Source organism: Pezoporus wallicus, unplaced genomic scaffold (assembly GCF_028554395.1).
Source record: "Pezoporus wallicus isolate ANWC-B61680 ecotype Strahan unplaced genomic scaffold, APGP_CSIRO_Pwel_v1 contig_7904, whole genome shotgun sequence".
NCBI lineage: Eukaryota > Metazoa > Chordata > Aves > Psittaciformes > Psittacidae > Pezoporus > Pezoporus wallicus.
In genome coordinates, this window is record NW_026639904.1 from 437,035 (window position 1) to 463,436 (window position 26,402).

General features: G+C 40.1%; 1 protein-coding gene across 6 annotated transcripts in view; it reads left to right on the top strand.

Annotated features, from left to right (window-relative positions):
• ZNF827 (zinc finger protein 827) overlaps positions 1 to 26,402 on the top strand; it is a 105,668-nt gene that overhangs the window by 69,024 nt on the left and 10,242 nt on the right. For all 6 annotated transcript variants that reach the window (XR_008973075.1, XR_008973076.1, XM_057416731.1 and 3 more), the window contains exons 7-9: positions 638 to 695; positions 5,204 to 5,307; positions 26,162 to 26,299. Coding sequence is in view for 4 of the 6 variants with exons in the window: in XM_057416731.1 (XP_057272714.1) it covers positions 638 to 695; positions 5,204 to 5,307; positions 26,162 to 26,299 (300 nt within the window). In the remaining 2 variants the exon portion in view is untranslated. The remainder of the gene's footprint in view (positions 1 to 637; positions 696 to 5,203; positions 5,308 to 26,161; positions 26,300 to 26,402) is intronic.

Here is a 26,402-nt window from a genome sequence, read left to right on the forward strand (position 1 = left end):
AACCATTAAGGTGCTATCAAAGCATGAAATTGCTATGGCTGAAAAATAATAAGAATTAGAGCCCTTCTACCCTCACATTAGAAAGGCCTTGCCAGATGTCCCCCATAGTTAGCATATGCTCTAGAGCACTATGACAGGTCAGGTTCACAATATTTGAACTGAATTAGAAAAGCCGGAGTTCAACTCCTGTATTTTTGAAGGCTAATTAAATAATTTTGTGACAACTGGTTGATCCACGCCTTGGAGTATAGGAGAGCCTATATATGGCAGCTGCTGGCGTAGGCGCCAGCGGCTGCAGGATGCAGTGTTCCTGGGACTGCACTGTCCATTTCTCTTAAAGAAGAAAGTGAACCTCAGCTATTACATAAAGGCAATGATATCAGCACTGTGTGTAATGAATGCTTGTATTGCATACTTTGCATAAAGCACTAACACCAAATTATGAAGCTGAAAAAATTTGCTGGTGTTAGTTTAAATAAAGTTATGCCCATTCTCTAATCGTGCTGTAACAATTTACCCCAAATTACTGTGGGTTATGCTGTTATCAGAAAGCATTAATACAGCTATGTTGAATAAAACCTGATAGAGAAAATGCAATATATGCTAATCACAAACCCCCATTTATGTTCCTCTGCAGAAAAGGTGAGCAAAGAGCACAACCACAATAAAGATAACACCATCAGAACTACAACCAGGTAAGTGCAGTCCATTGTTATCTGCAAAGCTATAGTGTAAATGGCATTACTTTGTTTTGCCATGTGAACTCAAATGTGTCTGTCACCTGCAAATGTGACCTGATATTACAAATGTAAGTTGTTTTCATGAGTCATGTAGCTTATATCTGGAAAATTACACTTATGGATCTGATTGCTTAGAGTTCATGAGAAAAAAGGCCTTTGGACCCAAATGACTGTTCTCCTCTGATCAGGCATTCACACATCATTTTAAGAATTCTTTTTTTTTTCTTTTTTTTTTTCTCCTACAAAAACTGAAACTTAAACTGCACAGTACATTCAGTGCTTGAGGGAAGAACAGTCTGACAACTGGATTTTAAGACATGGGCCAGTGTAAGAAGAGGAGATTTTGATTCAGTCTTCTGTCAAACTTGATTTCTTTAATAAAATTTCATTTTAGTATTTCTATCATCTCAATGCCTTTCAGAGATGAGTTATTTTTAACAGTCAGACTGTAAGGCAACGCTAATGAAACCTTTATTACAGATTACAGTCACGTTAATATGATGAATGAAATTACCTGGGAATTAAAAACATGATCCATTTACAGCACATGCTGTTAAAGAAATACGCACTTTACAGTATTGTTGCCAGGAACAAGCCCATGTGTTGTTTATATATACATGAGCAGCAAAGTAAGGTGTCCCTATGGGAAAATTCAAAGGTCTTATGTAATAAGTGGTAGCTAGAACTGATAAATATTTAGGAGCCCTTGGTGAGGAGTAGGCAGGAATTGGCAAGAGTTCCTACCTGAAAGCAGGAAAGTATTCTTTCCTACCCAAAAGTTCGCTAATCAGTGTGGAACGGTTGGAGGCTGAGCACACTGAAGTGACAACGAGTTCCTTCAAAGACAGAGTAAGACTTTCTCTGCCTCTGCAGCCCCTTCTACAGAAGTTCCCAGTATGTTCACTGCTAAGACAACTTTGTCCAGGCAGAAACTGAAAAGCATTTCTGTTGCAGAAGAAATGATCTTTGCATTGTTCTTAATTCCTAGGTCTATCTCATTCATTTCATGGTAACTGCAATAAATAAATAATTCAGTTTTTATAAACTGACCAGCTCAGTAAATGTACATTAGGGACTTTTTGATGTTACAAGTTGAAAGATAATTAAATCGAGCTTTTAAGTTCTGGCTACTGTGAATGCTTCCCATGTTTGCTCGTTTGGGAAATTGTGGGATATGCAGCCTGCAAAGCCTTCCTGTGAGTACTTAAAAAGCGTAAGTCTGAGAGATACATATGGAGATAAATGCATATGTTCTCCAGCTACTCATTAACTATCCAGTGTGCACTGCAGGGAGGGGGTGACAAATAGTTGAAAACAGATTTCAGTATCTCATGACATTACCAGCAGGACGTGTGAGAATCCAGAGCTACTTTTGGATCTATCAAAGGTAATTCAAACTGAAAAGGTTGAGGACAGTTCAAAGATAACTTTCCCTTCTTCTGGCTGCCAACTATTCAGAGTGTAGCACAGTTGGCTCTTGTCAAACTTGCACTGAGTTTTACTGAGGAGTCCTGGTAATGGCTGCTAACCCATCAGAGCATGAAATACCAGGTGCCTGGTTCAGTTCTTCTGGGTGCTTTTCTTATCTTACCTGTCAACAGAAGAAGATGTGAATGAGAAGAGCTTCTTAAGGGGAAGTGAATCAGTGTACTAAATCCTATCAATTCAAACAGATTGACTTGAAAGACTTTGACAAAAAAAAAACGTCCAAAACCAACCAAACAGCTGGAAGTCTTTACTGGTAAGGGTATGACACCTTCTCAAAAATAGGATGTGATGGAGCAGCCAGTGGAGGATAGAGGCACGCAGACTGCATCAAGAAAATGTGGTGGCGCAGTTTGGCTCACAGCCTACATCTGGAGTAGTGACAGAAAGGCATTTGAAACACAGTTGTTGACTCACAACCTGACAGCTGCAGAGAGCCAAGGTGAGGTCAGTGTTATCCACCTATGTGTACCTGGGGAGCAGAAGGATTAAGCTGTGTCGTTGGTGAGTCTTAAATCAGCAAAGCTCAGCAAGATGAGATACCCAAGCAGTTTTTGCTGTCTTACTCCATATTAACATTTCTAACTGTCACCTATCTGTTGCTATTCCTCCTGTGAGTGTTTCTGGACTTTGTGAGCATATGACTTTGCTTAAGCAGCTGAAACTGGCGAGGATTCCTCACAGTTCAATGGCTGAGAGAGATGGTAGAGCCTGCCATCTGTGATAAGAAGACAGATAGAGGAGAAGCAAATGATCTTGAAGTGAATATGCCAGCATAAGATGCCAAAATAAGTTGCTTTCATCTAGAGAACTGTGTAGCCATAAAACTGGAAAAGTGCAGCCAGAAAAAAAATCCTAAAGCTTGATCTTCATCTGAAAGGACTTTGCACACTGAGAACAATCTATGTCATGTCTTACTATGAAGCAGGAGCTCCTCCCTTCATACTTTGCACTGGAAATTGGAGGACATATCTGCTGTAATTAAAATAATAATAGGGCCAACACTGAAGAGGCTCAGCTGCCGTTCTAGAGAAAGGCAGAAAAGAGGTATCCAAGTATGGTTCTGTAATTCACCAGAGGCTGATGGCAGAGAGGGAAACCCTTAGGACACATCAAGATGCAGTCTTCAACAGCAGCCTGTTCATGGTATATGGCCTAACCTTGAAATAGGTAAGCTCTGCATCATCCATTTTGCTTAGAACCAGCACTGAGCAGTGTCCCAGTGACTAAATCTAAAGCAGAAGCAGGAAGGTCAACATGGAAACCTGAGAAGATTACAAGATTTGAAGAGTTACAACAATAATAAAACTTTTTTCTATTTGGTGTTTTTATTTCAAATCATTATTAAAGCCATGAGAGGATTGTTGCAATAAATGATGCCATATTTTTATACAGCTTCAGTCTGTTTTATATTATGTCACCCCTGAGCAGGAGCATAAGTCTTGGAAAAAGTTAAGTTTTGTACATGTGGGCTGAAGGTGGTTTGGTTTATCATGATGACTTGTTTTCTTAAGTATTATGCATTGTTCAGCTGTCTGCAAACACTGAACTGTTCAGGTTTGGGGCAGCTTCATGACTTCATCTGCAGCACAACCTAACGCTGACTGTGTTTATGGTTATGTTCAACTTTTTGTAGAAATACCAAAATATCCCACTAACTGTCACATATGGAACAGCACAAAATGAATAATGGCCACAAAACTTAACAGGAAAGCAAATTACATGATTGACAAAAGTCTTACATGATCATGTTAACTAATTATCAACAAGTTTCCCAAAGGCAGAAGAGATCTGGCATGTGGCTCAGTGGGGAACACCTTGTTCACCCTCTGCAGACAGACTGTAAGAGGGAAAACTCATGCAAGTGTCATTGTTTAGGTTGACATCTTGAGTATCTGGACTGGTAGGGTCAACTTGGTTGGTGCTGCTGGCATGTACTTTCTGAATCTGGACTATCCACTGTGCAGTGCTTTGTAAGACCTCTTAGTACACGCTTTATCATGAAAAGCTTCTTGGATAAGAACAGGCTGCAGAAACAAGCTGGCCTCCTGTCCTGCACCTTTAAAATAACCTACTATACAGCAGCCTGTTAAGGATTCTCAGTACAAGAGAGATGATGTTTAATGTAATTCTTATTTTTCTTAGAAGAAACTGATAGTTTGCATGCAGGTGAAATACACTGCCTTAGTAAGCAGTTTTCCAAGAAAGAATGTCCTTTTCCATTTTGAACTTTTTGATATATCTCTTACTGATGTCTGTCTGTACTGTAACAAGGAATTCTTTTCTCTGTTAGGATCTTTAATTGAGCGTAAAACAGAAAACTGACAGAAATGCCAATTCATTATATAAATTGACTTTTTACTGCCTGTTAATTAAAACCAAAATGAAAAAAAAACTTTCTGGAGTCAAGTAGCTGATAAGTCTTGCACTTAATACTCTTTGGGAAGTAACCATTCAGTTAGCTTATGTGAATTGTTTCCTGCTTTAAAAATCAAACTCATGGAGTTCCTTTCATTCACGGAATGCCATGTCAAAAGAATTATTCAGCATCTTAAGCTCACATTTGAAACGTTTCATTTTATAAAATTCCCTATACTGTATTATTAAATAATAATATTTTCCATCTTTCCTGATTTTCGTCTCCAGATACAACAGTAGAATACAAATTTTTGAAGGATTAATTTTAATGATCCAGATTGTATTGTAATACTGCCAATCTAAGATGTTGAATTGTAGGTAAAAGCCTTTTGGGACAACTTCAGTTTTCACTCTGAGATGCAATTTTACCAAGGCATACCTCTTCTCCCCACCTTTCCTCACAGTGTGCATATCTTTCAGCATGAATTCTGTAAATGAAACAGGGCTTTTAACAAGGTGGTATTTGTTATAATATTAAGATGTTAAGGTCAAAAATCGTATTTACTTCTTCTGCTAACTGCTATTTTGTGTACAAAAAGACATCTTATTTTTTCCTGTAGCCCATTCTTTTCTGAAGACGCATTTAGACAATCACCGTTCACCTCCAACTCAAAAGATCTCCTGCCTAATGACACTGCTCTTCATGGAAGGGCATCTGCACCAGGTCAGATACCTTTTTCTTTCACTACTTCCACCTAATATAGCTTTTTAGAATTTTCTGACTGGAAACTCCACCACCTGACCAATGCTGTTAAAATGTAGTTTGTTTTGTCAGAAGGCCACAATCTCCCCATGACAGTAAGTGCTTGTTATGAAGAATAAAAAGAAAAAAATTAAATATTGCTGAAGCTTTTATATTAATAGTCTTTACACTGCTATTTTCATGAATTCTGCAATAGTCTATAACAAGTTAAAGTCAGTACTAGCAGAGGAAGGGGGTTTTGTGTGTGTGTCTCCTGTATGTAAAGGAACTTGACTGATGTCAGATTACTAGCTGTTATTCTCCTGTTACTGGCCAATCCACCTCCGTCTTTCAGAGTACAGATGAAATGTTTGCAGTACTTGTATCACAGTGGCAGAGCTTGGCAATACAGTATTCCTGAATTTAATAGCAATTTAGAGCCTTTTTGGAAAGATAAGGGGTTCTTAAGATATACTGAAAAGTCAAAGTATTTGAAGGTACATTTCCACTATCTTCTGAACTAGTTGACAGGCATTTTATATCCAGGTGTAGCTTGGGTTATATTCTATAATAAAATGGAAAATAAAGGTATGTAACAATACTATTCAAGATGGCACTGAACACATACGAAAATTTGATAGATGCCTTTACTATCCTGTTGCAAAATAAGTCATTTGCTATTTCACTGCTATCTGTTCTTAAATTAATTGCTCTCAGTTCTAAAGGTCAGTAATTACACAGACAGCTAGGGAGGGCTATTCACCTTTTCTTAGCGATCAATAAAGATTTGGGCCTGTTATTGCTAATTTTCAGCTATAGACTGTCACTTAATTTACAACTTAACAGACCCTTCATTTTTTTTAATGCTTGAATAATCATTTGACAGCTTGTGAAGTGGCAGATGAGGGTAAGAGCTAGATGCTGTCTAAGGGTAAATATGCATAGCAGGAAGAAAAAGATTTGTAACATAAGGACAAGGGTCTTCAAGCTAGCCTGAGCCACACTTTTGCAAGGAAGTAGTGGATTTTGTAACTCTTGAGTGAGGAGAACCAGATCACATGTGGCGCTTTTAAGTATTAAAATGTAATCCGGGTTAGCGCTTCAATCCTGGCTTTTGGCCTTGGCATAACATGGGATATTCATATACCCAGATGAAAGACAGGAACTCTTAGACTCCTCAGGCAGTGCTCAGTACCTCAGAGGACATGGCCTCTAGCAGCAGTACTCTTACATCATACCAAGATGAATGTATAAGAATTTTAATTCTCTGTAAGACTTCATTTTAAGTGAGGCCACTAAAACTGTGGATGGGTTTTGATGACATGTTTAATCATACACTTGAAAGACATAAAGTATCTAGCTGGTCAGGACATCCTGGAGTGTTAGAATGGCTTCTGAGGAGCTGGGTTTTGTATGTCTGTGCTGCCCCATAATCTGTCTTATGGAATATAAGTACTAGCTTGAAATGTCTGTGTGTTATAAAAAATGCATATTTCTCTGTGAGTATAAGACTCTGATATGTAGCAGCATATCTAATATTCAGCATATCTAATAGTGGCACATATACTGAAAATGAAATGCCAGTTGCTACTTTGTTTTTATTTTATTCTTATTTTTGGAACAACCCTGTCATTCAAAATATGTTGATTTTTCTCAGCTTACTAATAAATCCTTGGACCTGAAGTGTAACTTCACAGTAGCACCAGGAATGTGGTTTAAATTTTTAATCAATTACAAGTGTAAATGTAAAAGAACAGCAGAATACCCATAGGTAGATTTCCTACTAGTTTCAGCCTCTCAAGAAGAAATAGTCTATGTAGTGCTATGGATAACTCAGAAGAAACTTTATGCCTGAAGAAAGTAGTGTATAGAAACAGTAACAAATCATTGTAAATGACAATGGGATGTAACAGAAAATGCTATGAAAATGTGTGTGTCGTGTCCTGTGGAGCTTTCCTGTGTGTGCTTTCACTTGAGGTTTGTTTTGGGTTACTTTAACCCTGAAAGCGGATAGTAAGTAGAAAAGAACAGCATAAGAAAATTACAGGCAATTTGCAGTCCAGTGTTATCTTCAAGTTGGCAACTAAAATCCAAGTAGATTTACTGCTCACGGCCAAGAGCCTTCATTAAGCAGTGCTCATATCCAAAAATGCAACTCTCCCAGTGTCACCACAGCTAGCAGAGTCTGATGAGCAAGCATGGGGCCTGAGCTGCTTCTCAGTGCTGGCTTTCTGCAACCAGACTTGACTCAGTCAGGCAGGGTGGCATGAGGAAGACTTTGCTGCCAGTTCATCTTGGGTGGCCTTGGTTGAACCCCACGTATGTAGTGCTTCTTTCCAAGAGAGCACCAGTATGGGTGGTTGTATCCACAGACTCCTGCCAACTTTCTGTCTGCAAACTTCTTGGCACCCTAGCTGCAAGGAACTGGGAAAAGTGACAGGAACATAGGAGAGTAAGATATCTCGTGTCAAATTCAATTCTTTTCTATAATAGGTAACAACATTATATAATCTCATTCATTATCAAGCTCCATCTTAAACCTGTTGCAGGTTTAAGTATGAGAACCCTGCTTCTGAAGCTCATCCCTTTGAAGGGCTGAGACCACTCTCTTTTCAGTCTGAATTTATTCACACCAAGTTGTTGTTTCACCAGTGCTGCCTTTCAGCTTTGATAATTCTTCTCCCTTGTGATGTTCATTATCTGATGTTCCATCTTACACCCCCCCTAATCTTTCTCGGAAAAGTAAGCCAGCCAATGTTTTTTAGTCTCTTTTAGTATGATAGGGTTTCCATTTCCTGGCTGACATCATAGCCTTTTTCTGCCTGTTTAGGGAAATTAATTTCTGCAAATATAAGTAGGTAGAACCATACCTGCTGTTTTACAGGAGGTCTTACCGATTACTTTTTCAGCAGCATGCAGTTTTCTCTATGTATATTGGAAATGCCCCTCCTGATTAATCTTGATCTTTGTAATTACAACATGCTGATGACTCTCAGTTCATTTTCTAATCAGATAGTAGCATGTTTTTCTTTACAGTTTCAGCTGATTTCAGCATGCGACAGAAATTGTTTCTACTTTCTAGGCATATGACCTTGTAATCTGAATTGTTTCACTTATTATTCTAGCTCTCAAAATTCTTTAATACTCTGAAATTTCTGCATATTGATACTGCTTTCACTAATGAAATGCTGGGGTTTCTTGTGCTGAAGCTATTAAAGAGGATTTTTAAGTGTGGTTTGTTCAAAATTTAGTCCTTCAATCTTCAGCTTAGTGGCCTCCTCAGCTCACACCCCTGCTCTTCATAGCCAGTTTATAAGAAAATTGCAACATCAGGTATTTAAGAGGAAGAGCACTCTTTGTAGGGCACTGAGTATGTAAGATCCCCAAGGAGTATGAAAGAATTAGGAAAGATGTATTAAAAGATGGGTGAGAGCAATGCACTCATCAGGGCGTTTACTGGAGAAAAAAACCCGAACTAACTAAGTAATGACATAGACATGGATTTGGCCTGAAAAAGGCGTTGTAATCCTGATCAGCAGCAGTATCACAGGCAGATGTGATTCTCATGCAGTAGATTTTAAGTCTGGTACCCAAGGAAATGACAGTGAAATCTCGAACAGCTGTCAGAAGGGACTCAACAGCCCTGCAGAAGTTATGGTACCCCCCTGATAATCTGTGGTGAATTCTTAATGTTCTGAGAAGGCAAAAAATTAGTTTCCTATAGTACACAGTTTGAAAGTATTGGATAGATTTAGGGAACTACTTCCCTTCCTTTTTAAGGTGTTTTGTATATTAATAACCATACAAAGTTGTAGTTAGAGCATACTTTTCTGTATTACTGTTACCATCCAAATAAGGTCATTTTTACTCAAAAAAAGGAAATAAAATAAAATGGTATTGATCAAATCCACTTTGCTTAAAAATTACCATAGTGTAAAAGTCATGCCTAATACAAAGTCACATCAAAACCAAATTAATTATTTCAACTTTCTCCTATAAGAATAGCAAAATGACCTTTTTTTGGCCTAGCAAAAGGTAGGGAGAGAAAATTATCATTTTCATTCCAAACAGACTCTTTGAAAGGGGCATTTTTATCTTCTGTTTTATAAGGCTCTTCTTTTGACAGAGTAGAATTTAGTTTTATGTCAGACTATAAAGTTCAGTTCAGATGACTGGATAAATTAAAAACTTGATCTTATGCTGCTGTTCCTGACCCTTAGCTGATCTTCAGTGTGTTTTAATAGTTTTCCACTAACTCACTGACTCATTCTGTAAATCAAACTTGCCTTCATGAAGTCAAGCAATACTCACTATTCCTTTTCTGATCAGTTCACTGATATTGGTGAAGATTCCAGCCATGAGGTTTTGGAAGTATTTTTTCTCCCTGTGTATCTGTGTGTAGTATCATAATATTTCATTATTGTCTCACCTATTTACCTATGGTATCCTCCTTCATTTACACTGACAGTGCTGAATATTGAAACCATCTTATCTGTAGAGGATTAAATGAATAATAATATTTGTGTGTGTGTGTGTGTGAGAGAGAGAGAAAATTTACTACTTCTTGCAAAACTTTTTAATTGTGTTAAATGAATTTCACATGGCTAAAATAGACTTTTGGAACTGGATGATGTAGGCTTTGGGGAGTTGTAGTCCATGAATAAGCCCTGGCATTTTTAATTGACATAAATTTACCAGTGTCATTTATTTCAGTGAAATGAAGGCAGTAAAGCTTCTGTGCTTAAGTACTCTTTTGAAAACGCATCAGAGCCTCTCCTGTCACTGTGTCTTCATACTCTTCACTGACCTGTAAGATGACAGATAGGCCATGCTTCCTCTTCGGAAATGTCCAGAGGCCAGCACTGAATCAGTACCGTGGTACTTAGTTCAGTAGAGGATTGGAAACATAGTGCAAAAATTTTGGATTTTGGTACCATCAGTTGTATTTTTATTGATGTTGTAATTAGTGGCATTATCCCATATTTATGTTTATTGAGCTAAGGTAATACATGTAACAAAAATTCCCATACGTTTGGAACTACAAGACTGTTCGGGAGATGCACACATTTCTCCTGTTACTGTTCATGCTCGCAGCCTCCTCCTTTTCTCTAAAGCAGTAATTCCACTGTAACTTTAATATACTTGAAGGGGAAGATCTGCCTGCTCCCTGGGCCTCATCTTTGCATATTCTCCAGCCCAGCAGCACTAACATTTGTGTGGCCACACTGTAAGCCAAATCAGGGGAAGCAGTGAACTAATCTCCTTATTTTTCTAATAGTTTGTGGGAATGTTGGGATGTGAGCAGGGTGAAAGCAAGGCCATATCTTTCAGCCATGTGAAATTTCAGCATTTGTGTGAGACTGACGTGGCTGTGACCACACTTAATCTTGTTTACTTTCTTCTGTGACTGTAGTTGAAAAATACCTCCTGAGGGGTTGCAGTTTTAACTTGAACATGATAAATAATCAAGCTGTTCATGTTGCACAGATAACACATTCTTTAGTATGAAGTATTTTGCATGTGTCTTCCTAATACTTTTTTATAGACACTATAAGGTCAGTGTACATCTTGATGTTGTAATTTTGTGTTGCTTTAAGCATCTAGAAAGTACATAGCAAGAGATCTTCAGATCCAGCCTGCAGGTGTGCTCATTCATATATACTGTTTTCCAGCATTATTTGTCCTTGGTTCTGGTCTCCTGTGCTCTGCAGCAAACTAAACTTCTCCAGCCATCTACAGCAACCAGCTCTGAATTTTGGTTCATCAATGGGTTAGTTAAGAAAGTCATGACTTTAATAAATCGTATATGAGGTTAGAGTGATCTGATTATAGTTTCCATTTCTTCACAAGTTGCCAGTGAGTTTTCCTTCTTGATCTCTTTGAGTCTGCTGCCAGGCTTTATATTTTTAACTTACCTTACATTGTCCCTGAGACCACTGTAACTTCACTGCAGAAATGAAGGAACACATTGAGGGTTTGATTTCTGCGTAGGGGTGTCCTGGTTTCCACTAAAACAGTTATTTTTTTCCTTCCAAGTAGCTGGTGCAGTGCTGTGTTTCAGCTTTAGTCTGAGAACAATGCTGATAACACACCTGTGTTTTAGCTGTTGCTAAATAGCACTTACCCTGATCAAGGACTTTTAAGTCTCATGCTCTGCCAGTGAAGAGGGGCACAAGAAGCTGGGAGGGAGCAAAGACAGGACACTTGACCCAAACTAGCCAAAGGGGTATTCATATTTCATATGTACATGACCGCTTTAGAGCGTTAACTGTCTGAAGTATCTTGAAGGGGTCTTACAAGATGCTGGAGAGGGCCTGTTCATCACGGACTGTAGTGATAGGACAAGGGGTAATGCATTTGTACTAAACTAGGAGATTTAGGTTGGATATAAGGAAGAAGTTCTTTACTGTGAGGATGGTGAGGCACTGGAACAGATTGCCCAAGGAAGTGGTGAATGCTCCATCCCTGGCAGTGTTCAAGGCCAGGTTGGACGGGGCATTGAGCAACCTGGTCTAGTGGAAGGTGTCACTGCACATGGCAGGGGGGTTGGAACTACATAGAATCATAGAATAGTTTGGGTTGGAAAGGACCTTAAGATCATCAAGTTCCAACCCCCCTGCCATGGGCAGGGACACCTCACACTAAACCGTATCACCCAAGACTTCATCCAACCTGGCCTTGAACACTGCCAGGGATGGAGCATTCACAACCTCCCTGGGCAACCCATTCCAGTGTCTCACCACCCTAACAGGAAAGAATTTCCTCCTTATATCCAATCTAAACTTCCCCTGTTTAAGTTTTAACCCGTTACCCCTTGTCCTATCACTACAGTCCCTAATGAAGAGTCCCTCCCCCAGGATCCCTATAGGCCCCCTTCAGATACTGGAAGGCTGCTATGAGGTCTCCATGCAGCCTTCTCTTCTCCAGGCTGAACAGCCCCAACTTCCTCAGCCTGTCTTTATACGGGAGGTGCTCCAGTCCCCTGATCATCCTCGTGGCCCTCCTCTGGACTTGTTCCAACAGTTCCATGTCCTTTTTATGTTGAGGACACCAGAACTGCACACAATACTCCAGGTGAGGTCTCACAAGAGCAGAGCAGAGGGGCAGGATCACCTCCTTCAACCTGCTGGTCACACTCCTTTTGATGCAGCCCAGGATACGGTTGGCTTTCTGGGCTGCAAGCACACACTGAAGCCAGCTCATGTTCATTTTCTCATCGACCAACACCCCCAAGTCCTTCTCTGCAGGGCTGCTCTGAATCTCTTCTCTGCCCAACCTGTAGTGATCTTGAAGGTTCCTTCCAAACCAAACCATTCTGTGATTCCATACCACAGCATATCATGCCCAGTATATAAACGGGGGGGAGTTACCCAGAAGGCCCAGATCGCTGGTTGGGTCCAGCTGGGTATCAGTCAGCAGGTGTTGAGCAATTGTATTGTGCATCACTTGTGTTTGTTGTTTCCTTTTCCTTTTCCCCTTTTAGTTTCATATTCTCTCCCCTTGTTATTTCCTTTATCATTATTATTATTGGTGGTAGCAGCAGTGGTTTCTGTTATACCTTAGTTACTGGACTGTTCTTATCCCAACCTGTGGGAGTTACAGTCTTTCCATTCTCCTCCCCTTCTCTCTCAGAGGAGGGGTGGAGAAGGGGGGTATGAGCAAGTGGCTGTGTGGTTCTGAGTTACCGGCTGGGCTTAAACCACGTCAAGGAGACTGTTGGCACTTCTGTCATCCTGGAAAATGTCCTCAGGTCTTAGGGGACTATGAAAGGCAGAAGCCCTGAGGATTTCTGCAAAAGTGAACAGCAATGAAATGTTGGCATTTAAATTGCCTTTGTATAGCTTCCCAGCTGTGTACACATGGAGTGAATTAGAACAATTCACACCTCCTTATGGTTTCTTAGCTTACACCTGCCAAAAAGCATCTAACTTCACATTGTGGGTAATCCTCTCTTTACTTTGGGAAGGCTCTCTTCAACGTCCTAAATTCTGGAATTAGTAAAGGAAATCAAGGGTTTAAGAGCACAATTAATTCAGGACAGCAGAACCTGTGGATTATTATCTTTGAGAGAACCACAGGATGGAGACTATGGGCAGTCTCTGGGCAGCCTGTGCCAATGTCTGACCACAGTTGCAGTAAAAGGGGTGCTTTCTTATGTTTAAATGGAATTCCGTGTGGTTTAATTTGTGCCATTCCTCCTCTCCACTGGGCATCACTGTGAAGACCCTGACTACTTCCTCTTATTCTTCCCCAGCAGGAGAGTGGAAAGATCCCACCAAGACTCCTCTTCTCCAGGCTTAACAGTCCTAGCTCTCTCAGGCTCTCTTGTACGACGGATGCTCCAATCCCTTAATATTTACCAGACTTCAGACTGCTTTGAAAGTCTAAAAGAGTATTTCAAGACCCTGGCAGCAGTTTCCATCCCTGTGATGTGATGGAACAGCAATTTTTATTGCCAGTGTAGTTGCAGAGGGAGTGCACGTGCACGTGAACTATATAGCAAATTTTTCCCCCCTCCTTTATCCCATTATTAGTACTTATGGTCATTTATTTGCTTTCAGTTTTGGTCTGATTTATGAGCTCTGCCTGTTCAGGACATTAGATATCCCCTTCAGTTTCTTGATGAGGAGAATGTCTGACTCCTATTGCCTTCCTGGCAGGGTGGAAAAGAGTGGCCCTTGGTCCTGTTGTTCATTTCTATCTATATTTCTGTGAAATGTTCTTGTTGAAAGCAGTGTGGGAAGTAGATGCCTGCAGAACACAATGGTAGGTACTCACTAAACCTTGCAAAGTCTGGTTCTCTCAGTGCTCAAAAGCACTGATTTTATTCCATTCCTCTTCCAGTACCTGTCTGGGGTAAGATTCAACCAGATATTCTCCTTTTGTATATGTGTATGCGTGTGTATGTGTAAAAATCCATGCAGATGCATGAAAAAGAATAGTGGAGAGATCCCTCTGACAAATCCAACTCGTATGACAGCTTCATAGATAGTAGGAAGATTTTTGTGACAGAGTTGGGAGATTGATTTGAGTAACTGATTTTAGTTCCTTATCTCCAACATGCATTTTACTTTCATTCTTCCCACAAAAAGAATGTCTTTTGGGTACACATTGACTGGTCTACACTCTCTGTCTTTGCACTCTCTGGAAGACATGGGTCTGTCAGCCGTCATGGTAGCTCTCTGAAGTCTGATAGCAAGAGACAGATAGCTGGCAAGCTGTGGAGAATGATTCTAGGAAGGTGAGATAGTTGGGCTGCTATAGAAGTGGGCTATGCTTGGCATAGTTCTCCAAAGCAAGACAGATTTTGCAGAATTTGTTCAACATAATTCAGTGCTAAACTGAATGTGACAGTGGTTCTGGCTCTGGCAGGGTTTTTATCTCTCGCATCCTGTCTTCAGATTCCCATGATCATCTGCCTGGGTGCAGCATTCTCTCGCTGTGCACCCAGCTGCCTTGACAACCGCTTTGCACTACAGACATTGAGCAGAGGGTTCCAAATTTCTGGTTCATTTAATGGGATCATAACCGATGAGGCTGCAGCTGATTACAGCATTACATTTCCCTTGCAGCTTTTTCTGGGTCTGCTGCCAAACAGTTTGCAGGTACTGCATGTGTACTGTAGATCTGTGATACAGTAATGAGATTGTGTCCTGAGCACAGGCACACAGTCTTCATAACAAAGTCTCTTTCAGAAGTGCAAATACTATTATGCAGAGCAGACCATTTCAAATCAGCAAATTGCCTCTTGCTCAAACATGCACAGTGCATTCTTAGGCTAAACAGGACAAGTGAAATGTGCAGCATTGTTGTACATGTTTTAATTTTTCTCAACCATCAGTTGAGAAATTTTGGCTGTTCCCACAACATTTAAGAAGAATGCAATCACATCATTCTCAGGAACACACAAAACTCCTGGTGAATTGGCCAGTCCCTCTCTCAATACAGCACATGCTAAATAGCAGGACTTTGAATGAATTGTTATGGGCATACAGAGTTCACTTCTTTTCCTTGTGAAATCACTGCACTAATTACTTTACCAATTATTTACAGGACCTTCAAGATGAAAGGTGTTAATTAAAATAGACAGAAAGATGCGCCTTCAGGTCCATGTCTAATGGCTGTCTTGAAAGGCACTTGACATCTCTCTGAAAATCTGTGATCCCTTTTTTGTTATGGGCTGCCTTTACACAGGGTAACTTTTCCTCCTCCAATACAGTGCACTCATACAGGGAAAATTACTTATTTGCCTTTGGTGTTTGTTCCTCCTAAAGCAGGATCAACCTCATGGTAAATGACAGAAGAGCAAAGTACTTTACTCAGAACAAATACCTTCAGGTTTCATTCAGAACAAACCCAGACTAGACCCCATTCATGAAACCCAGCAACTCAAAAGCTGTTAAGAAATATCACCAACTTCAAATCCAAAGCAAAATGGCAGCAGGTAACTGTTTTATCCCGCATGCAAAAATAAAACTAGCAATTGGGGTTTTTTATCCTTTCAAGCAGGGCAGGTTTTGGCATCTCTTACCATTTTTTTTTCATATGTTACTTTAAAAGTAAAATAGTTTTAAAATACATATGTAACACAAGTGAGGGTCAGACTTGAGAAAAGCATCCTAAGCAGCTGCACTCATCCAAAGTACAGAATGAGAAATGTGGGATTTTGTCTACCTTGTCTTTTACTGGCGGGTGAATTACGGACAACACAAGGTCTGGCAAGTTCTTGGGATGTGTGTTTTGATGCAGCTGACAGAAGGCAACCTGGTGAAGAATAGCCATGAATTGATAGAATGTGGGGTTTGGGAAAGGAAGAAGGGAAAGCAGCAAAGTAACAGTAGCTGGCTTCAGGAAGGACAACTGTAACCAACTTGGAGGAGAAAAGAGGGGGAACATGATTATGGTATTCAAATATGTAAAATGACAGCTTTGAGAGAAAAAGACCTTGCCTATGTTCATGTGAGCAGAATACAGAATAACAGGCTAAATGACAACAGAGGAAATTCAAGTTAAACACCAAGGAAACCTTTGCAGCAATGGAGTGGTTTTGCACTGGTACAGCCATGACAGGAGGTTGCGGAACCTCTGTCATGGGAGGGTTTCTAAAAAAAGTAAGTTAGACAAGCAGTGTCAGGACTGATGGATATGTTTGGTGTGTGGCTGGTGTGCCTCTGGGCCAGGGACAGTAACGATAGCCTCCTGAGGTCCCCTCCAGCTCTAATTCTGTGATATAAATTCAGTAGCAAATCTTCAGTGGTGATTAAATAGCCTCTTGAAACAGACTTGATAGATGAGGCTTTTGGTTTATAAATACTCAGCATGCTGTGTTTTAGACTGCATCTTATTCAAACTCATCTATAGTTTCAGATCCTCTTTTGTCTTTCTTAATACCACAATTTTTTGTAGAAGTGAACATCAGCACTGAGTCAGGCTGTTTCCTGGGTATGAAACTTTTCCACATAGAAGCTCAACATGAAACAGAAATACAGGTTTTAAAATTACCTTCTTGCTCTGCAAAACGGATTGGAACAGATCACTCCTGACATTTTAGAGTTACCTTGGGATTCTCCAGCCCTCACCTGTCTTATCTTGTACAAGGTTGTCTTCTAAAATACTTGTCTGCCTAAGAGTAAATTCAATGCAAAATTCATCAGGCTACTTGGACAGATAGATATGTGTGTGTGTGTATATATATATATATATATATATATATATATATATATATATATATATATATAAGACCATTGTTTAAAACTAATCTCAGCAAAGGTGAGGAGTTTTTTTTTGTCTTCTATGGCATGATTTCAGTCAGGGTACAAATTTGCCCTCCTGGTTGCTGGGTGTTTTAGTTGAGTTTTGGGCTGTCGTCATGTTGACTAGTGCCTTGCAAATACAACCCAAGCAGAAAGTAGATGGGAGAGCAGTGCAGAAGGAGGGGGAAGATGATTCAGAAGTAGATGCATGTGCTTGTGATAATGGAGAGAGAAGGGAAAGAGGTAAATCTCTTTAAGAAATGAGTTAAGGGCTTCAAGGAAATGGCAGATTCACTGCTTAGCACTGGGGGAATCTGCAGTAAAAGCAGTAAGAAGTTTTCTTATACAGCAACAAGCATGTACAGTGAAGGGTGGTGCCTCTCCCTGGCACCTTGCTGAACCATGGAAAGGTGGATCTGGCCAAATGTTGGCAGTTAGTTACATCTAGTTTTGACTCCTGTGTTAATTCAGTCAGCTCAGGAAGAGGGACTCAGCCTGCAGCTGGGGCTTTATTTTGCATTCTCCACTGAGGCGTTGATCACCAGCTTCCAGTTTCTCTGGTACAGCACGTTTTTCTTCACTAAAAAGGATGCAGAAGGCTGGGAAAAAAAAATACAGTGTAAAGGCCAAGGTCTTTATTTGTGTCTCTATGTTGGATGGGGAGTGCTAGCATTAGCCTCTGCAAAGTGCCCTGGATGTGTTGTTACCTTCTTTCTATGAAAGAAAAGCCCCTGTTTCAGGTGGACTTCCAAGTAGAAGCACAGCGACAGATATGAAAGCAAAAAAGGGAAAATTTGTGCATTCATCACAGTGGTCTTAAATGTGCACAGATGGGTCTGCATGATTCTTGAAAGGAAGTGTGATTTAAGCAGAATTGTAGGAAAGAAATTAAAAGGGTAGAAACCTTTTGGCATTATGGAAATTAATTAATTGTGGTTTTAAAATAGGAGCAAATTATGCTTTCATAAGTTCATGTGAACCCCGTGTTGTGGCATCCAAAATAAATGTTACAAACAGTGTAAATAGTTGAACTGGATGTGAGGGCCACCTATTTGGGAGTGAATTAGAGAGAGCTTGTGTAAATTCATTATGGCACATCTTACAGTTATCATGAGGATATTTTCAGAAGGATACTCTAGCGTTATATTGAAACAATATATTGTGCAAAGGTAACAGCACATTATCAGGTTTTTCTCTGACAATAGATGCAGAATTTAACTTTTATTTACAGTAGTTATTATTTCTAAACAAATAAGCAAAAATGTAAAGTTGATTATGGAAAGGACTGAGGGTTCTCTTGATCAACAATGATCAGGTGAGCTTTAAAAACAGTTCTGGATGAGTGGATTTGTTGGTGCTTCCTATCCCTTTCTTGGTATGTCTCAACTCCTTTAGTGAAAAAACTAAACTACTTTCCATCTGGGCATTTCATCATCTATAGTCATGAAACCAAACTGAGCACCTCACTACTGGAACAAGTGCAGTGAGCTACAAGGACTCTTCCATGACTGCTTCTTTTTGGCTAGTAAATTCACAGCTTAGGGCCTTTGCATATGTCAAGAGTTTTACATCGTTTTATCCTTTCCTACTGTGTAAGGAATGAAGTTACCACCAAGACAATCCTGTCTGTGCTTTATGCTCATCAGTACAGTGGATACTACAAGTTCGGGGGAATAGATGGTATTGTCCAGTGTTACCCTCAATTTGATGTCAGTATTGTAAAAATAATCTTCAGGTAATGACTGCAACATTATTGCAGCTTTAGAGGGTTTCCTAAAAATCTGCAACTCCAGCCGCCTTGCACAGAATTTACATAGATTGGCTTAAGGTTTAAACTGGAGATTTTCTCCCTTCTTGGTTTTCTTCTGTTTTGAGCTTAACACAGAAATAAAAGCAAATCTCAAAGCTTTATAACGCAGGTGAAATTATCATAAGCCCCATGGTTTACTTGGAAGTCTTCTGTTGTATAAGTTAGGTTAAAATAGGTGTTAGTTTTGACGCAAAGGTAGATGGTGGGGAGTGGCCTTGCATTTTGAAGTCAGCGTGTCTCTACTTTTGCCCTAACTCAGGCTTTGTTTTTTCAAACTGCTTCTGACTGTTTCTGAGCAGCAGTCTCAGTCCTAGTGATGAACTGGGCTTCACTGTTTTCCCATGTTCCTCTATGGAGGCATGTTAAAGTTCGCCTTTTACTTGTTATTACTCTCTTCACAAGCCCCAACATCTTTGTCACTTCTCAGTGACCTTTTAAAGTCTTGTTGCCTGTCATTGCATATGTGGAGTACTTTTGTGCACAACATTAATGTTTCCTTTTGTGGCTCATGCAAGCTCTTTACTGAAACATTTCCAACTTTCATGGTTGATGCTTTTAGAAAGATCAACTTAAGCACTATGCTACTGAAACATAAATTCACTTGGGTTCTTTCTTCCATATCAAGGATTTAAAATTATCATTACATTTTTACCATACTCCATAGTAATGTTAGATATTTGCAAACGCATTTGAGTATAAAATAAGAGCATTAGTTGGTAAAGTTTTTAATTAGCAAGGAGCCTTTCTTTGCTTCCTCTGTGCAGTTGCTCTGTCCTTCGGGCTGTCTGATTATGTGCAACTTTTCAGGACTTAGGAAACAGAAAGTACGTGTTCCACACACAAGTAGAACTTGGGTTCTTTTATTTGAGCAATAATTTTGTGTTCGTTTTGATTTTTTCTTATTACAGTATCATTAAATCCCTCTGAATAACTTCTCATACCTGATGCAAATTGTGAATGGGAGTATGGCTACCTAGACCCCTCCCAGGCTGGTGCAAGTTCACCACTGGCCAGCCAGCCACACTCATGTGGGGACCTGGGTTTTTCTGAACAGACGCCCTGTATTGATATTAGAGGGGACAGCACTGACTACTTTTAATAGCTACATAAAGGCACTAAAAAAAAGACCACTGAGGGGTCAGGCAGAGCTGGTGTGAGTTCTGCTGAAGCTTGAGGGTTATTTAAAAAAAAAAAAAAATTTTTTTTCTTTTGTGGGGAATATAGAAAAATCTCACGCCAAAAATAAGTTGCTCATCTCTGGCTAATAGTGGATGAGTCTGCTCACAGTAAAAGATACATCCTAAAACAAGATCAGACAGGTTGCTGTGATGCTGGCAGTGACAAATGAAGCCTGCAGGACCACTCAGGATCACCGATACCTTAGATAAGTTGCAAGACATACCTTACTCGGGAACTACAGTACCTGGAAATATTTCACCATTTATTTTAACTGACTTCCTAGAAATAAGAATTCTAGTGCTATAAATGAAACCTTTGTGAAAGTAAGTTGGAAAAGGAGTAAGACATATACTATTTGGAGTGCTGTGATTTCATGTAGTCAATATATTTTTGAGCTTGTGAACTTTTTGCAGGCTTTCAGCAAACAAGCTTGCAGGAGAGACTTAATTACATATTTCACAAAAGGAGTTCTCAATTTTTAAACACAGTGTGCTTGCCAGAGGTGATAGATGAACATGTAAGTGGAAGGCTCCAAAGCAATAAAATGCATATCTGATGATGGGGACACTGCAGAAAGTAGAAAGAAATTATAATAATCTAGATGAATGCAGACAGAAAAATGAAAGAAAATTTCTTTAACCAAATTAAATGTTTCTTTAAAGCGGTATTTGCACTATTGCCTCACCTGAATACCTTGTTTCTAAAGAAATCATTTCTTGAACTCTTTGTCAAAATAGGAACAACCTTACAAATGCAACGAGGTTTTGTGATGTTCATACAGAGCTGCATAGAGTATATTTACCTCTTGTGTAAATGGGGTACTAGAAAGATTGAAGAGGACAGGCTAGCAGCAATCCACTTCAGGCTGGTAGGAGCCAATAGTTATCTGATGACTGTTTAATGTCCTAAGTCTTTCAGAGCAAAGTGAGGTGCCTCGTTATGGGACATCTGCACTACTGGACGCGTTCATCCTCTTGCCGTGAGCTCAGAGAGACCCAGTTATATTTTCCAGCACTGTTTCTTGGTCACTTTATTCATTTGATGAGTTGGTGGAATTTTTTTAAATGCATTTTCCCATGGGAGCTTCCTTCTGCATCTCGTATGCTTCGCATCAAGTTTTAGCCCTGAGTATGAGGAGGTGCTGCCTACTTCCTTCCATCTCTTTCTGTATCAGCTATCATCTATCTATTCCTAATTTATCTCCTAGTCTGAGTTTAGCCATCTTTCCCTCTTAGCTGTCAGACTCGCCCTAGGCGGCTGTTCTGTCACCAGATCCTCCAGACATCTAACTTGTTTTCTTCATTGTATTTGGTTTGCAAGCAGGACTGAGTGAAAATAGCCTAACCAGCACTCTGTTTTCTCCCTTCACAGGACTGCTGTTAATTTCATTTTTAAAATTACTTACCTGATGTCTTCTTGACCACCTGTGTGGTGTCAAACTGTCTGAATAACCCCAAGTATAAATATGACCTACACTTCCAGAATAATGGAGGAATAATAAATTTTGACCTTCCTTGGAAAGACTCATCAGCACCTCTCACTTCCCCCTCTTTAAGGAATACTTACTGCAAAGGGCAGTCTATTTAATTTATAGCTGTAGGATTCCGTGTGACCGTACTGATCTGCCCTTGTGGATTTTGCTGCTTCTGAGGGTGATGGAGGTGTGAAGATGAAACCAAGCAGCAGCTGTTAAAGTGAGTTGTAGGATGTGAGAGCAGACAGTAAACCAGCAAAGGTTATAAATATGAATTTTATCCTCTTTGAATAACACTTCAGCATACTTTTTGTTTGGTTTATTTTTTTAGCTTTGACTTTTCCAGCTAAATAGTGGTTTCATTCTTTATTAGCATAAAGATACAAAGGTAGACATGGCACTGAACAACAGATTAAAGCATAATGTAGCATAAAACACTGTGAAGCAGTAACTGAAAAATACATAAGAAAAAGAAAGTAAGTAATCAAAGTACTACATAACAGAGTCCACTACCAGCAACCAGTCCCTGGGGAACTTTTTGTGCGTGATAGCTTCTAGCAGTCACAAAGCTGATTTGGTGACTGTAGACAGTCACTTATGTATTCAGGTCACACTTTGTTCTCTTCTTCAATTACAGCTTCAACCAGATATGGTATCTTCTCTCAGTGTTTCTTGACAAAACTCTGGCTAAGGGCTTTTCAGAAGGGGTGGTCAGCGCACTCACCGTATTGATGTTACCAGTTTGAGGATAGGAGAAGGAAAATAATGTGAAAACTGAAGATGCATCCAGTTTCTGGATGAAACTGAAGATGCATGGCCAGAATTATGCACAACCGCTTAGGAAAGGGGTAAATAGTGACTCTCGTAAGCAGCTGGGCTTTGTTTGCCAGAAATTAATCTATTTGGAGAGGCAAGAGCAGGGACAGAACAGTATTTCTCCAGTTAATGTCCACCTTATCCTCACCTCAGGGAAAATACACAAGGTGACAGTCCTGGCAGTTGTAATCCCATCTTGGCTGATCAGCTTTACACAGCTACTTGTTATGAAGTTGACTTTGTGGGTAGTAGGGAAATGATACCAGGTGGGACAGAAAGGCAGGGAAGGTGTCCATAAAGATGTATTTCACTATATTTCATTGAGAATTAAGTTTTAGCTTCACATAAAGTTTTTAGCTCTTAAGACTTCTACACAAAACAATTTCAAAATAATTTCATCAGTAGCCTGTAATATACTGAGTTTTAATCTTTCTATTACTTTTTAATGATGTACCACAGAACTTGGAGGCCTTCCATTGTGCTAAGAGTATTCTGTTTTAAACTCCAGAACCCATACAGAAAAGCAGTCTATTACTTAATAATTTTAATGTTATTTTGTAATGTTAATGTTTATAATTTCCATGAACACAGAAGTTCTGGAATTTGCTGTGGAGCTTTCTTTCCCTTCTCCCCTTCATTTTAGTATCGGCATGTCATGGTGAAAGATGGATTTCTGTGGGACATCTCTTACAATGGTGATTTGTTATTTAAGATTAGTTGGTCTAAGTCCATCTTCTTCCTGGCCACTGTGTAAGGTATTCTTAAAAGATAATGATGCTGACTGGGTTGAGTGCTTTGGGATACATCTGTGTACAACCACTGTTACAGTTTCAGAGTCACTGGACACACACTCACTTGGCACAAAACACGGTTTTCCACAGTTAATTCGAGACACAGCCCAAGGACTGAATGTGGATGTTGACTCACCTGATTCTTCAGGTCACTGGCTGGGTATGCTCTGGGGACCACTGTATGGACACAGAGCTCCAGTTGCCAGGCTGCAAGAAAAGCTACCCAGAGGGTAAAGTGGGTGGAAGCACAGGGTTTCCATTGGAGCTGAGAATGAAGTGCTGAGGCTCCCGTTGCACCAGAGACTAACTCTGGTTTCCCATGAATTTAGATTGGATATAAGGAGGAAATTCTTTCCTGTAAGGGTGGTGAGACACTGGAATGGGTTGCCCAGGGAGGTTGTGAATGCTCCATCCCTGGCAGTGTTCAAGACCAGGGTGAATGAAGCCTTGGGTGATACGGTTTAGTGTGAGGTGTCCCTGCCCATGGCAGGGGGGTTGGAACTTGATGATCTTAAGGTCCTTTCCAACCCTAACTATTCTATGATTCTATGAATAAGCTAAGCAGCTTGCTGAATAGGAAAAGCACTTTGCCATTGAGAGAAGGTTCAGCCAAAAGAGAAGAAACAAGCATTGTAGTTAGGACTCCAGGAGTAAATCCTTAAAGTAAACAGAAGTACTTTCGAAATACCTACAGTGTCGTCTTTTGCATCAGTGAAAAATATGCGGCTGCTTTGCAAGGGACTAGCTTAGAACAGCTCAAGATAATCAGAAAGTTGATATTTTTCCAGCTTCCCATGAGCTTCCCAGAACTGATAGCTATAAATCCACCATATGGAAGAGGATATTATGTTTCTTCCTCTTAAGAGATGAAAGAGGGCTGATGACTAATGCTGAAGTGAATTGTTAAAAGACTAACTTACTTAATTGAGCCTGCTTGTTTGGTATGTGTCCCAATTAATTCATTTTTGTTGTGACCACATTGAAGCAACCTATGCTCTTGTGACCTTCTCTTATAATTATTACCATCTCCCTCTTTAGAAGCACTGTTTTGATTATGTACTCAAAAAGCTCTGCTAAAATTTCCGTAGCATTAGTAGAGTCATATTTTTCTATTGTTTTTAATTCAAGGATAGTAACAAAAGGAATAATTCGTTATTGAAGTTATTGGAGGTCACTTACAGCACTTAGGGGATTGGGGGGGAAGGCTTCTTCCTTCTTAATTTCACAAAATGACTATTTTGAATAGGCAGAACTTGTTCTCTATAATTCTTTTAAGAAAAATGTGTTGTTGGGTGGTAGCACTCAGAGGAGCCTCAGAATTCCTCAGGTGTGCTGAATATTGTACATTATATGTACAATATGTGCTGGATATTGTATATTACAGGGTCACAGGAGAAAGTAACTGCAGCTGGAAAGGGGCTGGCAACTACAGCCATCCCTATACTTGCTGAGATTGCTGTGTGGAATCTCTGTCCCAAATGAGGCATGTTTTTATTATTGCCTAAATTAACTATAGTATTTAACAGCTCTTTGCCTAAACCACAGTGAAGCCATCTGGACTCCTATCTGTGAAGGAGAGATGCATTCAGTCAAATCTGCAGTGGTAGGTGGCTCTGTCAGTGAGGGGTTTCCTAGGGGTGTTCATTCTCAGTGCTTCATTGGATGAAGATTTTACTGGTTTCTGCCAGCCTCTATGATAGTAACTCACACTCAGTACGTCGTTTTTGTACTCCTGTTCCCAGCTCCTTTTCTCCTGTTTACATGAAAATCCCGACTAAATGGTTTTCCTTCATCATGGTAGGTACACATGCACTGGTGGAGCTAGTTCTGGGTAGCACTCTCACGGGCAGTGTCAAGTTAGAGAGGTGCTCTGCATGTAGCATCTGTCATTCCAGTGGAGATAGAAGGTCTTTTACCAGAAGTCTTAAACCAAGCCCCCTCACCACTGGCTGTTGTATTAGGAAAGCTGCTGAATACCTTTGCAGTTTCATGCACCTCTCATCACAGGGGTCCCTTCTCCTCAGACAGTGGGTTCCTTTGCAGAGAATATTTCTTTACATGAGGCTTGCTGATACTGTTTCTGTTACTGAGCTAAGTAGCATCACTGCTATCCCTCGTGGTCTCCATTGGCTCTCTGCTCCCTTATGTCAAGACCAAAACTGGCCATGCTTTTATCTTCTTGAAGCACTGTGTTACCCTTATTCCTCTTCCTCATTCCCAGCCCTTTTCTCTCTACCTCCTTACAGAGTGCCTTCATGTCTGTGTTTTATGCTGCGTGGAGTTTCTTTTTTTGTATGGCAGGCTCTGTCCCTGAAACAATTAAAACCTCTTCTTTAAAGATAATGGCTCACTCTAGGTCTCAGTTTATCATTGGATGGCCCTCTAAGCTGCTGGGGATTCTGATGCCCAAGAACAGCAGGTGCTAGGTAGAGCTTACACCGGATACCAGCCACTTGGTGGCATGCTGTGTCCTCTTGGTTTAATGTTTGGCTGAGCAATCTTATGGTCCCCTTCAATGTAAGACTGCTCATGAAGCAAAAATTCCTTTGTCAGTTGAAAAGGGCTGGAAATCTTCCTTCAGCCATGAATAATAATGCAGTGTAAGACCACCATCTTGTACCAGACCTTCTTCATGCACCAGGCAAAGGTGGGTGATTGAAAAAGCCAATGGAGTGGCCTCTCTACAAAAACAGAATTAGAAGTTAATGCTTTGCACTGCTTACTCTTGACTTTAATTACATAACTTGGTTTAATTCTTTTAACTACCTCTATGTCTAGAACACTCTGAGTAAGTGTTCTGCTTTAGACTATGTATGAAAGATGCTGTGTAAAAGATTAATTTCCTTTCCATCATTGGGAGTTTCCTTTTTACATGAACTCATGTGCCAGATCACACAGCATGCAGCCGAGGTGTTGCATTTTATATGACACCTACAGGATTCTGCTGAATGAAATTTGCAAGTCGTCAGAGTTCTTAAAATACAACTTTCTGTTGATGTGTTTTTTGGCATAGAAACAGAAAAGCTGGGTCTGGAGGTGGGAAATGGATTGCCATCTTGGAAGTTTAACGACCAGCTCTTTCCCTGTGATGTGTGTGGAAAAGTGTTTGGTCGACAGCAGACTTTGTCCCGGCATCTCTCACTGCACACAGGTAAGCTGATGCTTTGTGGCTGGTTGTTACAGTGCTGAGGAAGTCATCATGGCTTGTTTGAGTGGAGGGGGAAGAATGCAAGCAGAAGAGTGTGAGAGCCATC